The 14,177-nt window shown below is 44.5% G+C and overlaps 1 protein-coding gene across 2 annotated transcripts in view; it reads left to right on the top strand.

The window, feature by feature from the left end:
• The window catches only part of ATP8B4 (ATPase phospholipid transporting 8B4 (putative)), a 111,282-nt gene that overhangs the window by 72,048 nt on the left and 25,057 nt on the right, over window positions 1-14,177 (top strand). For both annotated transcript variants that reach the window (XM_035132046.2, XM_035132049.2), the window contains 3 exons: window positions 656-821; window positions 10,078-10,266; window positions 12,995-13,110. In XM_035132046.2, the coding sequence (XP_034987937.2) occupies window positions 656-821; window positions 10,078-10,266; window positions 12,995-13,110 (471 nt within the window). The remainder of the gene's footprint in view (window positions 1-655; window positions 822-10,077; window positions 10,267-12,994; window positions 13,111-14,177) is intronic.

Here is a 14,177-nt window from a genome sequence, read left to right as displayed (position 1 = left end):
ATCTGGCCTGCAGAACCAAAAAGGTTCCTCGCCCTTTCTTTAGAGGATTGCTAAGGACTCTTGGTGAATCAAAATTCGACTCAATTGTCTGTGGACAAACACTGGCTCCCTCTGCCTGGAAGCGAGATGAGTGCCACAACCCTATAGTCACCTTTGACTGGACTTAGCCATCCGGGGGTCCTTTACTTTTACCTTTTTACCTATTGAGGTGGAGCACAAGGAATCAGGCGCTCCTTAAGGTACCCTGGGCACAGGACCTTGTGAATTAACACAAGGACATTGAACCCAACCTAATAGCAAATGGGCAACTAGTGCTGCTCTCTCGGCAGTGGAGTGACATGTTACTAGTAATGCGCTCCTTTGAGCAGTCTGGCCTCATTCTGCACTTATTGCAGCTTCCTGACCAGATACAATGGGCAGCTCCACATAAATTGTTTTACAGTTGCTGGGAGTCCTGCTTGCTTGCATGCCCCATCAGTGGCACCTGCCAAAAAGGTAGGTTTAGTCTGATCAGGACTTAGTTGATCAGAATCCCTAGATATTTTATATCTTTCTGTGCAACTTCCACTGTATTGCTGAGATATTTCAATTTCCGGCAAGAAAGATCCCCAACCTTGCTTTCTTATCGTTTTTGCATGTGCTTTTTCATTTACAGAAGAAAACGCCTGTGGATTTCTCGTTCAATCGGCTAGCCGACAGAAAATTTCACTTTTATGACCACAGCCTAGTTGAATCCATTACAATGGGAGACCCAGAAGTCCATGAATTCTTTAGGCTGCTTTCTCTCTGCCATACAGTCATGTCTGAAGAGAAAACCCCAGGTAACCTGAATAAATATTCATGCTTTAATTTATTTAGGAAAATTGTATATCACTTGGTGATTCAGATTTTGAAGCGGTGTTATGTAAAGACAACCCACAGAAAATGGAATGAAACAATAAATGTTTATCATGAAAACTGAACATTGAAAGAGCCAGCTGGATCAGGGTAATGACCCATCATGTCCTACAACGTCTTCTCGCAATGTCAATCTTGCAAGCTGAACTGGGGCACAATGACATTCCACTTGTGATCCCCGCACCTGCTATTCAGAGGTATACTACCCCTTGATCAGGCACCCCCAAACTTCGGCCCTCCAGATGTTTTGGACTACAATTCCCATCTTCCCCGACCACTGGTCCTGTTAGCTAGGGATCATGGGAGTTGTAGGCCAAAACATCTGGAGGGCCGCAGTTTGGGGATGCCTGCCCTTGATTATGGAGGCAGGCCATAGTTATTGTGGCTTGTAATGACTGATAGCCTTGTCCTCCAAGATTCTTAATTCTTCTTAATTCTTAATTAAATTTGTATGCCGCCCTTAATCAGCAGATCTCAGGGCGGTTCACAGCATAAAATACAACATAAAAACACAAAATACGTAATAAAAGCAAGAACAAAACAAAACAAAAATCACCCCTTCCTCCTCTCTCACAAACATATTAATCAGCCAAAGGCTTGGTTGAAGAGGAACCTTTTCACCTGTTGTCTAAAGGTGTATAATGAAGGCGTCAGTCCATCCTCCCTGGGGAGAGCATTCCATAAATGGGGAGCTGCTGCTGAAAAGGCCCACCCACCTCTTATAGAGAAGGTACACAAAGAGCAGCCTCAAATAAGGGGTTTGCTCAGATCTTTGGAGTCTGGCTCACGGGAGCAAATGAGGACTATATCACCAAACTCAGTCTGCCATCAGTCAGCCTCCACCTGTCTTCCACCTTACTTACATCCCGTCCAGGTGTTGGTGTTGGCTGTCAGTCACCATCTCCTCCTGCGTTACCTTTTGGACAGAAATTTTATTAGTTTTCAATGACAATAATTCAATGGTAGCCTCATTATAACAATGCCAGATTAGAATACACTTACTAATCCCAATCATTCGGATGCTAAATTATATAATATAGGTGGCCTCCCGCGTGCTAGAATTGATGGTTTGATGATTTACTTTGTTTCTGTGTCCCAAAATCTCTCAATTACATTCCATTCAAAATAACAATCCTTTATACAACAACTGCAATATCAACGGCATCCATTCGTCTTGACACATTAAATGATTTATAAAGCTATAGGTGAAGCATTCAAACCATATCCTTATTCCTCTTGCGTGTGACAACTATTCTGTCCATGGTGTTCCTTCCTGTCCTTGTAAAATATTATGTCTATCTATTCCCAGTTGTTGCTGCTCTCCATCATGCCTTGGGCGGAGCTAATATCCTATTGTTGTTTCAGAAGTTCTCCATTGCTCAGTCCCATGGTTCATTGTTTTGCAACTTCAACAGCAGCTGCAAAAATCACACTGTTCCAGTAAATATCGCTGTGTTACCTTTGTAGAGCTCAGCTAGGAGAAGAATGGAACGAAACCAGAATTAGTTGGCTCTCTGGTGCCACCTAATGTTCACTTCCTAGCCTTCTGCTCCAATAGCCTCAAAGGGCCCCAGCCTCTGCTGGCTTAGATGATGCTCCTAGGATTCTGTTGTGGGTCCCCCTCAGCTTCTTGGCTTACTCCATACCTATCCTACTCCATTCATCATGGAGAGAAGGTACCAAGTGAATGTGGGGAAGCCTGTGCTTGAATGAACACCATATTTCACAGCCCTGCTAGAAAGTAGGCTTCCTCCAGCAGGTCCAGAGAACCTCTGAGCTCAAATGAAAAACGAGAAGGGTGTTGAAGAGGCAGTATGAAAACCCCGAATCTGCTCTTAACCTGTAACCACTGTACAAGTGGCCCAAAAGCATTTCAGAGAAAGAAGGGGGAAGAGAACGAGACTCTCAAAAGGGGGGGGGAATACTATAATATAAGATGGTTACGGATTTTTGTATTCTTTTCGGAACCCACACAATGTCTGCATTACTAATAATTATAAATTGTCATTAAATTTATAGACCTTCATTAGAGGATCACAGGGCAGTTCACAGTATAAAAACACAAAAAATGCATAACATAATAACAAAGAAAACACACACACACACACACCAGTTTAAAAGGTCATAGATTGTTTAATTAGCCAAAGGCCTGCAAGAAGATGAAGTCATTAGCTAAATGCAAAACCTAACATAGTTTGGTGCTTGAATATGGCGGATATATTTCCATGCGTTGTGGGATTGTTGCTGGCGATGGTGATTGAAGCTTGCCTACAAAGGAATATTTTGCTTTTGCTGGATCATATTGTGCAGTTCGCTGCTATGACGAGATTTGACAATAAATAAATGGGCCATACTCTAGTGATTAACTCAGATACAACACGTCTTGGCTTGCCCTTGCCCATATCTCTTTTGAGACATGATCTCATAATGTGTAATTGTCTTGCTTTGGTTTGTATGGATGCAGATTTTTAAACTTCAAACAGCGCAAAGTCTTCCACTCATGGTTAAAAGCCTTCTTGCCGATTTGAAGTTGATTGAAGTTGATGAATATGTTTGGCTACAACAAAAGTCAGGGTCTTTGAGTTTGAAAAAACTGAGCCATTATAAATGAGCTGTGCTGGCAAGTAGTAGTTCTTTGGTGTTATATCTCTTTTTAAAACACTCATTGGAGATCAGACTTTTTGGAGATCAGACTCATATTCTTTGTCCGTGGAAGGTTGGTGCAAATTTCTTCTCTATAGTCACTCTTCAAAATACAGCATGGTCAATATGGTGTAGAGCTTAGACCAGACATGGCCAAACTTGGCCCTCCAGATGTTTTGGAACTACAATTCCCATCATCCCTGACCACTGGTCCTGTTAGCTAGGGATGATGGGCTTTGTCCCAAAACATCTGGAGGGCCAAGTTTGGCCACGCCTGGCTTGACCATGGGTAGGCAAACTAAGGCCCCGGGGCTGGATCTGGCCCAATCACCTTCTAAATCTGGCCTGCAGACCGTCCGGGAATCTGTGTGTTTTTACAGGACTAGAATGTGTCCTTTTATTTAAAATGCATCTCTGGGTTATTTGTGGGGCATAGGAATTTGTTCACACACCCACCCCCAAATAGTCTGGCCCCCCACAAGGTCTGAGGGACAATGGACCAGCCCCCTGCTGAAAAAGTTTGCTGACCCCTGGCTTAGACCAAGGAAACCTGCATTCAAATGTCTACACATTCATGATGCTCAAAGGGGTAAATTGAGACATTTCCCTGTAACCAGTCTTGGGCATTTTGGATATAAAGGTAACAAAATAATGGTAATAATTACCAAAAATCATTGAGCCTCCATGTCAGTTGGTAACAATAAGATACCTATTCTTTAGAAGGAGAAACAGTACTTACATGGGATTCATCCTGACTCGTTTGCAGAGAGAGTTTAGGCAAAGTCAGCTATTTAGTCAGCTATTTAGTGAGCATTCATTTTTCTTTGTTTGGGGGGAGTTAGATGATTTTGTGTCAAAGTGTGTGGTCTCACACTTTCCAGTGTATTTTCCTCAGCATTTTGGGGGCACGGGTGGTGCTGTGGTCTAAACCACTGAACCTCTTGTGCTTGCCGATCGGAAGGTTGGTGGTTCAAATCCCCATGATGGAGTGAGTTCCCGTTGCTCTGTCCCAGCTCCTGCCAGCCTAGCAGTTCGAAAACACTCCAGTGCAAGTAGATAAATAGGTACTGCTGTGGCAGGTAGGTAAAATGGCGTTTCCATGTGCTCTGGTTTCCGTCACGATGTTCTGTTGTGCCAGAAGCAGTTTAGTCCTGCTGGCCACATGACCCGGAAAGCTGTCTGTGGACAAATGCCAGCTCCCTCGGCCTGAAAGCGAGATGAGCGACACAACCCCATAGTCACCTTTGACTGGACTTAACCGTCCAGGGGCCCTTTACCTTTACCTCAGCATTTTCCTTCTTGCAAAAACTCTCACCTTTTGGAGAAGTTGGTCTGTTGCACAAGAGCTCCCAATCAAGTGTAATAGTGCAACCTGAATTTGCTGCTATGGTCAGTTCCTTTTTGAAACTGTCCATAGTCTGGAAGCACCTATGCGACTGTATTGCCCGTTACTGCCAGGGCTTGCTGGGAGCAGTTCTTGCAACCTCAGCACGGCCATGGCGGAGCTTCCTCTCTCGGCTTTGGCACTTCCAGCTCCTCTCACCTTGCTGACTGTCAATGTCACACCTGCAAGGCTCACCAGATAATTGCATGTGGGCAAGGAGGCTTGGCTTGGAAGTGGACCTGAGTGAGAACCTATTCCATCTGGTTATTTAAAGCCGGCCACACTGGGGCCTCGGCATTTAGCCAGCACTGGGTTACTCACCTTCCCTCTCTTGATTCTATTGTTTGGGGCTGCCTGATGGTCACTGGGCATGCCCTGCTTGACCTTGCTACAGAAAACATTGCTTGCTGTGTTTGGGGCCAGGGTGGAATTTTCCTTGCAGACTAACTGGGCCTGTCTGCGGGTTTTGCCTACCTCATCGCAATCGTGGGCAGAATAGGCATTGAGCTGGATCCTTAGTCCAGGCGAGTAGGACACACACACACACACACACACCCCGCTTCATTGTGATGGAATATCCCCTTCAGGGAGCCTGGGGGGATGCTTCATGTCCAGATGTCCAGCTCAGGGGTTGATGGGCCTTACCTGAAGGTGCATATCCACCACCATCGTTTAGCCCAGACACTGAGGTCCAGCTCCAAAGGCCTTCTGGTGGTTCCCTCACTGCGAGAATTGAAGTGACAGGGAACCAGGCAGAGGGCCTTCTCGGTGGTGGCCCCCGCCCTATGGAATGCCCTCCCATCAGATGTCAAGGAGATAAACAACTATCTGACTTTAGAAGACATCTGTTTAGGGAAGTTTTTAATGTATGCTGTTTTATCGTGTTTTTAATATTCTGTTGGAAGCCACCCAAAGTGGCTGGGGAAACCCAGCCAGATCATGTCACAAGGTGACCCTTAACCTTGGTCAACCCCATTCAACCAACAACCAGCAGTCAGGCTAATTGATTTCAGAATACACACCTGATGCCTACGCCCAAACCATCTGACATCTGTAGTCAATGAAGTTGTGACTTTAAATCAGTAATACAATGGTTCAGGAGGCAGTTGTCTTTCCCTGCTCTGTCTGCCTCTACTGTTAGTGCTCCTTCCATTCCAGTAGCCCATTGAGACTTGGAAAGAAAGGGGAATCCAGCTGTGGGTGCATGCCCTTGTCTCAGTGTTGCCAGCATCGCCATGCATCACATCCATACATGCCTTTGCTTCTCTCGCCCTGTCTTTTAGCTGGAAGAGTGCAGGTGCCATTTGCTGCTTGAGTGCTCGCCTGGGCAACGTGTCCTTCTCACCCTAGGCGAGCTGTATGAAACAAAAACTCATTTATATTTCATTTGACATGTACCGAGGTTAAATTAAGCCCTGGCAACAAAATAAGTTTCAGGGTTGAGCCCTGCCGAGCCCATCACATGAATGTGCTTGAGAACGACATTTTATATTACTATGACTAAACTTTGATACTGAGGAAATTACTCATTTTTATCTGTTTATTGGCGAGATCTCATACGAAATCTCCTGACCTTTCAACAGATGCAGTTTCTCAGCCGTAAAAGGATATCTTTTTACGCTTATTTACTGAATCACTTCAGTAGAACCAGAGTGCGTGGTTTCAAAAATCTTGCTCTGCCTCTTGCAGCAACACATGCCTGGTTTATTGCCACATTGCAAGACGCCCACATGTGGGGTTTGGAACTGTCCTAGTTCCCGCACATTGAATATCAGCCAGATACTCTTTTTGTGCTTTGTACTCTTAAGCAGCTAAATTTAAATTAAAAGACCACGACTTTGGTCACATATGCACCATGCGTTTAGAACACTATTGTACAACATTAACAGTCATTTCTTCCTCCAACCTTTGTGCAAACAGATCAGGACGAATGCTTAATGAACAGGTCCTCTGGTCATTTCCAGTCATTTCCCTCAAAGCCTCTGGCTGGAAGCAACTGCAGTTCTCTCATAGTGACATGCCCTTGAAGTGATTGTAACATGTGGAAATGTCACCATTTGTTGTTGTTTAGTCGTTTCGTCGCGTCCGACCCTTTGTGACCCCATGGACCAGAGCACGCCAGGCACTCCTGTCTTCCACTGCTTCCCGCAGTTTGGTCCAACTTTATGTGACCATAAAGGTGGACTTTAGCCGACTGAAGCCCCATCTCCATCAACACTATTATTATTTTAATGTATATCCTGCCTTTTCTCCTGGAGGGACTCTAAGGTGGCACTTCAAACAGTCACAGCTTCCCTCAAAGAATCCTGGGAACTGTCATTTGTGAAGGGTGCTGAAAGTTGTGAGGAGACCCCCCCCTATTCCCCTTGCAGGGCTACAATTCCCAGAGTGCTTTAATAACCAGTCCCTCACCCCAGGTAACTCTGCCAGTAGTAGGTTCTTAAGTCCATTTTTTATCTATTAAATAGTTTGGAGGTTTGGGGGGAAAATGTTTCATTTCTTGAATGCATTTTCCCTTAACCAATAAATACCACCACTGGCAAAATGAAATCTGTTAGATATAAACAGATAAATAGAACAATACAGTGGTACCTCTGGTTACGAACTTAATTCATTTCAGAGGTCCGTTCTTAACCTGAAACTGTTCTTAACCTGAGGTCCCACTTTAGCTAATGGGGCCTCCCGCTGCTGGTGCCGCGCTGCCACCGCATGATTTCTGTTCTCATCCTGAGGTAAAGTTCTTAACCTGGTTAGCGGAGTCTGTAACCTGAAGTGTTTGTAACCCAAGGCATTTGTAACCTGAGGTACCACTGTACATGGGGGGAAAAGGTCTGCAAAAGGATGTCCTTGGAACCTGGCAACTATCATTTGTGAAGGGTGCAGAGAGGACCACTCACCTTCTGTGGTGGACGGCTTTGTGGCTGGGCATCTGGGCCCGGATGGTGACCCAGCTCAGGGGAGGGGAATTGATGCCCCCGCCGTGCCTACCCTGGCCGTGTCAACTCTGCCCGGTCAATCTGCAGCCGGGGGTATTTTAAACCATGGCACAGCCTTCTCTCACCTCCTTGCTGGTGAAGGGTGCAGAGAGTTGTTAGGAAACCCCCCTATTCCCCTCGCAAAGTGTCATGGACATGGTTGAATTGAATGCCTGGGAAGAGTCTGACTCTGGAGATGAAGGAATGCCAGTACAGAGGGAGCCAGAGTCTGACTCTGGAGACAAGGGAATGCAGCCACAGACAGGGCAGGAGTGGATTAACTTTGCCCCCCTTCACCAAGAGTTCTCAGATTCAGACAGAGCAGTAGACTCAGACTCAGACAGTGAGCAGGCAGGCAGGGAGAGGAGAGGAGATAGATGGCATTGAGGGGGTTGCTATGCAACCAGGAGAGAAACAGCATTTAGAGGGCTCTTCTTTTGACGTGGGGGGGGATTCCACCCACCTTCTCCCTAAACCAGAAGAGCTGAAAGGGTTAAAACGCAAAGGAAGTGCAAGAGAGGAAAGACTGGACTTTGGCGCTCTTCGTGCTGTGACGGGGCAGAGACTCAGAGTGACCAACTCGTAGCTAAGGGCAGAAGGCTTGGAGCCACTCTCTGTATGTTAGTTGTAAAAAAATGTCCATAAAACTGCCAGAAACTCGTTAATTCTTATCAGAGCTTGCTTGCCTGCCTGAGAGCATTACACAGAGCTACAATTCCCAGGGTTCGGTGGGAAGAAGGATTGACTGTTAAACACTCTGGGAATTGTAGCTCTGTGAGGGAAGCAGCGTTCTCCTAAGAAGCCCCAGAGTCACTAGCTAAGGAGACATAGCACAGGGCCTGTAAATTCAGGATGCTCACAGGTAGCTTCTTCGAAGCCTGAGGAACCAAACACCTTCCACTGTACTTCACTGGTCCAGCAGTGCATGGAGCTCACCAGGCCAGAGATCATGGGAAGTATAAGGAACGTCTCTCTTCAGGCCAGAGGTTTGACCCTTTAAGCTTAAGTTATCCAGAAGGGGGCAGAGCCTGGGACAGGTGGTCTAGGGGCAGAGGCTTTGAAAGGCCCAGCTTGCATTTGACTTTTGTTGGAGCATGTGGCTCACTGGGAGCTTTCCATGGTCCTGCAACTCCTGACACAACAACAACAACAACAACAACAACAACAACAACAACAACAACAACAACAATTTATTTATACCCAACCCATCTGGCTGGGTTTCCCCATCCACTCTGGGCGGCTTCCAACAAAAAATTAAAATACAACGGCCTGTTAAACATTAAAAGCCTTCCGATGTCTTCTAAAAGTCTGATAGATGTTTTTCTCTTTTACATCTGTTGGGAGGGCGTTCCACAGGGCAGGTGCCACTACCAAGAAGGCCCTCTGCCTGGTTCCCTGTAACTTGGCTTCTCGCAGCGAGGGAACCGCCAGAAGGCCCTCGGCGCTGGACCTCAGTGTCCAGGCAGAACGATGGGGGGTGGAGACGCTACTTCAGGTATACTGAGCTGAGGCCGTTTAGGGCTTTAAAGGTCAGCACCAACACTTTGAATTGTGTTGAATAGCATACTGTTGCTATTTAGTTGTTTCGTTAATTAATAGCTTCCCATGAGGCATCCTCAAGCAATTTAGGATATTTTATCATTTATTACAACTCTGTAAAGTAGGTTAGGCCGAGAGACATAGCTGCCAAGTTTTCCCTTTTCTCGCGAGGAAGCCTACTCAGCATAAGGGAATTTCCCTTAAAAAAAGGGAGAACTTGGCAGCTATGCCGAGAGATGGTGGCTGGCCCAGTGAGTTTCATGGCTGTCTGGTCTCCCAGGTCATAGTCCAACACTCTAACCACTATACCATACTGGCTGTCCTATGTTAAACATATCTTAATAACAGTTGCATATGTCAAAACAGTTACATAATTGCATATATAAAAAACAGTTTAAAACATCAGCACATGCCTAAAATCAATTCTGTTACAAGATAGATACCAACTGGGATACATTTTTTACAAGGCAGTTTGAAAGGAATGTCAGCGAAACAGCAAAACAGCAATAGAGAAGATGCCATGTTGATATTTAACGATATAGCAGTATATAAATAATTTTTAAAATTTATTTTTTTAAAAAACACACACGTCTTTTGTGTTCTTTAACAGTGTCTGGGTTTTCTTTCTATTTCTTTTAGATGAATTGATTTACCAAGCACAATCGCCAGACGAAGGCGCTCTGGTGACGGCTGCCAGGAACTTTGGCTTCATCTTCAAGTCTCGAACGCCTAAGACCATCACAGTGGAAGAAATGGGCAAAGTTGTCACTTACCAGCTGCTGGCAATTTTGGATTTCAATAACACCAGGAAAAGGATGTCTGTGATAGGTACCGAATGCAAATCCCCCTTCCCCCTTGTTTTATATTTGTATTTCGAAAGCATCTTGGCAAAAACAGAGCATTGGCTTCCCCGGGATTGATTCCCCCGCTCATGAGAGCTGTGTGATCCTAGTTTGTATGAAAGAGGTTGGGAAGGGCTTGACTTGGTTGGGAACTGTTGGTATCCGTCTGTCTCGAGAGACAAAGGAGCGGGGCTGCCATGATTGGAGTAGCATTACTTGGTGGCAGCAGAGGCAGGAACAAGACAGGGCCGTGTTGTTGTTATTATAGATCACTCTCCAACAAGTGTTCTCATAGTAGTCAGCATTTGAATATGAAATAGGGCCATGGGTCTTACCTTCCAAGTTCCGGACTGCGGAATCCGGGACCGGCAGCCATTTTACACTGGAAGTTGCGTCGATGTAACTTCCGGTGTTGCTTTGCCCTTCTATGGGCACCCAAAATGGCCGCCGCCAGCTTCAAAAGTCGCTTGTACGCATGTCAGGAAGTGTGCCGACGCAACTTCCTGTGTCGCTTCGCCCATCTATGGGCACCAAAATGGCCGTCGCCAACACCGGAAGTCACGTCTATGCACTTCCGGACATCCGTAGATGCGACTTTTGAAGCTGGCGGTGGCCATTTTTGGTGCCCATAGAAGGGCAAATCGGAAAGAAAAAAATGGCCGCCGGCAGGAGAAAATAATGGAGAAAAACGGGAGACGAAGTGATACGGGGGACCACCGGGAAAAGGTAAGAAAAAAGGGGTTTTCCCGGGGAAAACGGGAGACTTGGCAGCTATGCCATGGGTGGCGCTGTGGTCTAAACTGTGGTCTAAACTCTTAGGCTTGCCGATCAGAAGGTCTATGGTTTGAATCCCCACAACGGGGCGAGCTCCTGTTGCTTTGTCCCAGCTCCTGCCAACCTAGCAGTTTGAAAGCATGCCAATGCAAGTAGATAAATAGGTACCACTGCGACGGGAAGGTAAATGGTGTTTTCGTGCGCTCTGGTTTCTGTCACAGTGTTCCGTTGTGCCAGAAGCGGTTTAGTCCTGCTGGGCCATAGCTGCCAAGTACCCCGTATTCCCGGGGAAACCCCCATTTTTCCTTACCATTTCCTGGCGGTCTCCTGTTTGAGCTCCTCTCCCGTAAATCTCCCTTAAATCTGCTCCTGCCGGCAGCCATTTTTCTGGTGCCGGTTTGCCCATCTATGGGCACCAGAAAATGGCCCCCACTGGCACCGGAAATAGCTTCTACACATGCCCGGTGGCCATCTTAGGGGTGGCCACATGGCGACAGCCATTTTGGAGGTGGCCGCCGGACGACTTCCAGTGCAACTTCCGGTGCCGCTGCTGCTGCTGATCCCGTATTTTTCTGCAGGAGACTTGGCAGGTATGTGCTGGGCACATCACCTGGAAGCCATTTGTGGACAAACACTAGCTCCCTCAGCCTGAAAAGCGAGATGAGCGCCACAACCCCATAGTCACTTTTGACTGGACATAACTGTCCTGGGGTCCTTTGCCTTTTTTTTACCTTATAAAATACAAAATAAAGCCTCAGGAATTAAACCATGTAGTTGCTGTTTCTGGAGAAGGCCTAGCCAATTGCCATGGACCTCCATTTTAAATATTTTGATCCCTTTTAATAATATAAGCCATAGTTGGACCCAAAGACGCTCTTGAGGTGCCCTCGATTTTTACTGCTTTCCCTTTAACTGCACAACAGATTGTTGCACATTAGGCATCACAAAGTTACCAGAAACCTGCTTATGGATTCTCTTGCGCAACAATGTTTGGCTGGTGCAAATAGTTTGTATACAATTAAATGACTTTAATTTAGCATTACACTGAATAAAACCCAACGACTTTTTGGCTACAAAAAGGCGACACATCAGATGTTTCTTATCCCACCATTGGGATCATGGAACCCTTTGAACATCAGCATGGCAAACATCATTCACATGAGTTAAATAATAATACAGTATAAGACATTTTACTTTCTTTAGCAATATGCTGGAAGCTTTTATCGGCTAGCCAAATTGTGATAGCAAAGAAGTGACAGGCATCTCTTATGGATAATAAATACACAATAAAACCTCTCACAGTTGTTGTCGTTGTTTCCATTAAAAAAAAGAGAGAGAAAGTTTGGATAAGGGCAAGTTTGGATAAGGACAAGGGAACTGTCATGGCTGAGAAATCTTCCTTTCAAATTGATGGCTGATGGTGTTTAAAGAACAAAGTGTAAAAATAGCCTATAGAGTGAAAACTGCCGTACTGAGCCAGGCTCTGACTCTTCTGTATAAACCAACCGCTGCTTTGTTTATCCTGACAAGGGGGAAGCATCCTTGTACACTGGCCTGGCTCAAAATATACCCCCCCCCTTTCTTCGTGTCTTCTCTTCGCCCGACGTCAAGAAAGTTCCGTTAACAGCAGTAAATTAGCACCGCGTAAAACTACAACATTGCACAACATTGCACCATATCAAACTACAATGGTGCAGTTAGGTAATTTTAGTTTCTGAACTGAACTTTCTTTTTGGGGGGGGGTTTGTTCCTTTAGATAGTAGCGTACCCACCCCTGCCTTACAGTAACCCCTTGTGGGAATTGATTACTGTTCTTAGAAGGAAAATTAAGAATAGAAGATGGTGAGTTTTTAAGTCGTCTTTATGAACTGATCAATGCAATATTCTGCACACCGCGGTAATAATAAAGTTATTTTTGTTGTCCTCTCTTCATTTTCCAGTTCAAAACCCTGATGGACAGATAAAGCTTTACTCAAAGGGAGCAGATACTATTTTATATGAAAGGCTTCATCCATCTAGCAAAGCTCTCATGTCTTTAATGTCAGACCATCTTGCGGTAGGTCCATATTGTTTAAAAGCCAATGCAAGGGATTTATTAAGTATAAATGAAAGAGACTTTGGCATGCTTCACCCAAACTGATGGTAAAATATTTTTGAGTTGTATTACTTCTGAACAAGGTGAGAAGGCACTTGATTGAATGATGTCCCCTTCAGTCCTACCCTGCCTGTAAAACCTAGCATAGTATGGAGAAGGCTAGCCTAGAATTCTTCTCCCAGAAATCCTTCCTAGATGCATGATTCCTTTGTGGGAGAACATTAAATCATACAATTATTTGCCTTCAGCTCAAAGTGGCATAGACCAGACTTAGTTTCGCTGCATTCTCAGGTAAAGTAGAGTAAGCCATAAGCACAGTTTTGAATATTTTCTGGAGTAGGAATTTTTCATTTGTAATTATTGCTTTTCAGTATTCTCTTAAAGGAAAAATGATTCTTTTTTTTAAAAAAAGTGTCTACATTTAACATGAACCATTCTACAATTCTATAACCAAAATAAGCATTTGACATTTAGTATACAATATGTGGATTTAGTAATATTGGTTACAAACAGAACCATTTTTTCCTTTGTAATGGAGCTCTTTTGGCTTTATTTTAATCTTCTCCAGGATTTTTTTAAATGAAGGTTAAAATCACAAACATTTGGAATCTTGCATTTAAAATGTAGAGACCTTGAATTTTGTTACACTGACCCAGCAAAGTTTATGGAATAGATTTATGTGAAAACATAACAACTCTTCCAGACATCTCATGTTTTCATAGTCAGCTACATTGATTCTGTGGCTTTTATATTTTACCTTGTTCAGATTCCTCTTTTCTTATAATTATTAATTTTGAATACTACAAGAAGAAATGCTAAAAATGTTAATAGAGTGTTATGAACCATTCACATTTTCAGCTCGGCAAGGTCAAAATCCAATGTGTTTGCAATTTTCATAGCAAAAGCCAAATTTGCTGGGTTTTGAAAGAAATTCATACTGTTTATATCTAAATTAGCCAAAATATATTTTGGATAATAAAACAAAATGACTTGCTATTTGCAGTTTATAAGATGGCTCCAAGTGAAAT

This window comes from Zootoca vivipara, chromosome 14 (genome assembly GCF_963506605.1).
Source record: "Zootoca vivipara chromosome 14, rZooViv1.1, whole genome shotgun sequence".
In the NCBI taxonomy this organism is placed as follows: domain Eukaryota; kingdom Metazoa; phylum Chordata; class Lepidosauria; order Squamata; family Lacertidae; genus Zootoca; species Zootoca vivipara.
Note: the sequence above shows the minus strand (reverse complement) of the source record. Positions and strands in the feature narration are given on the sequence as shown.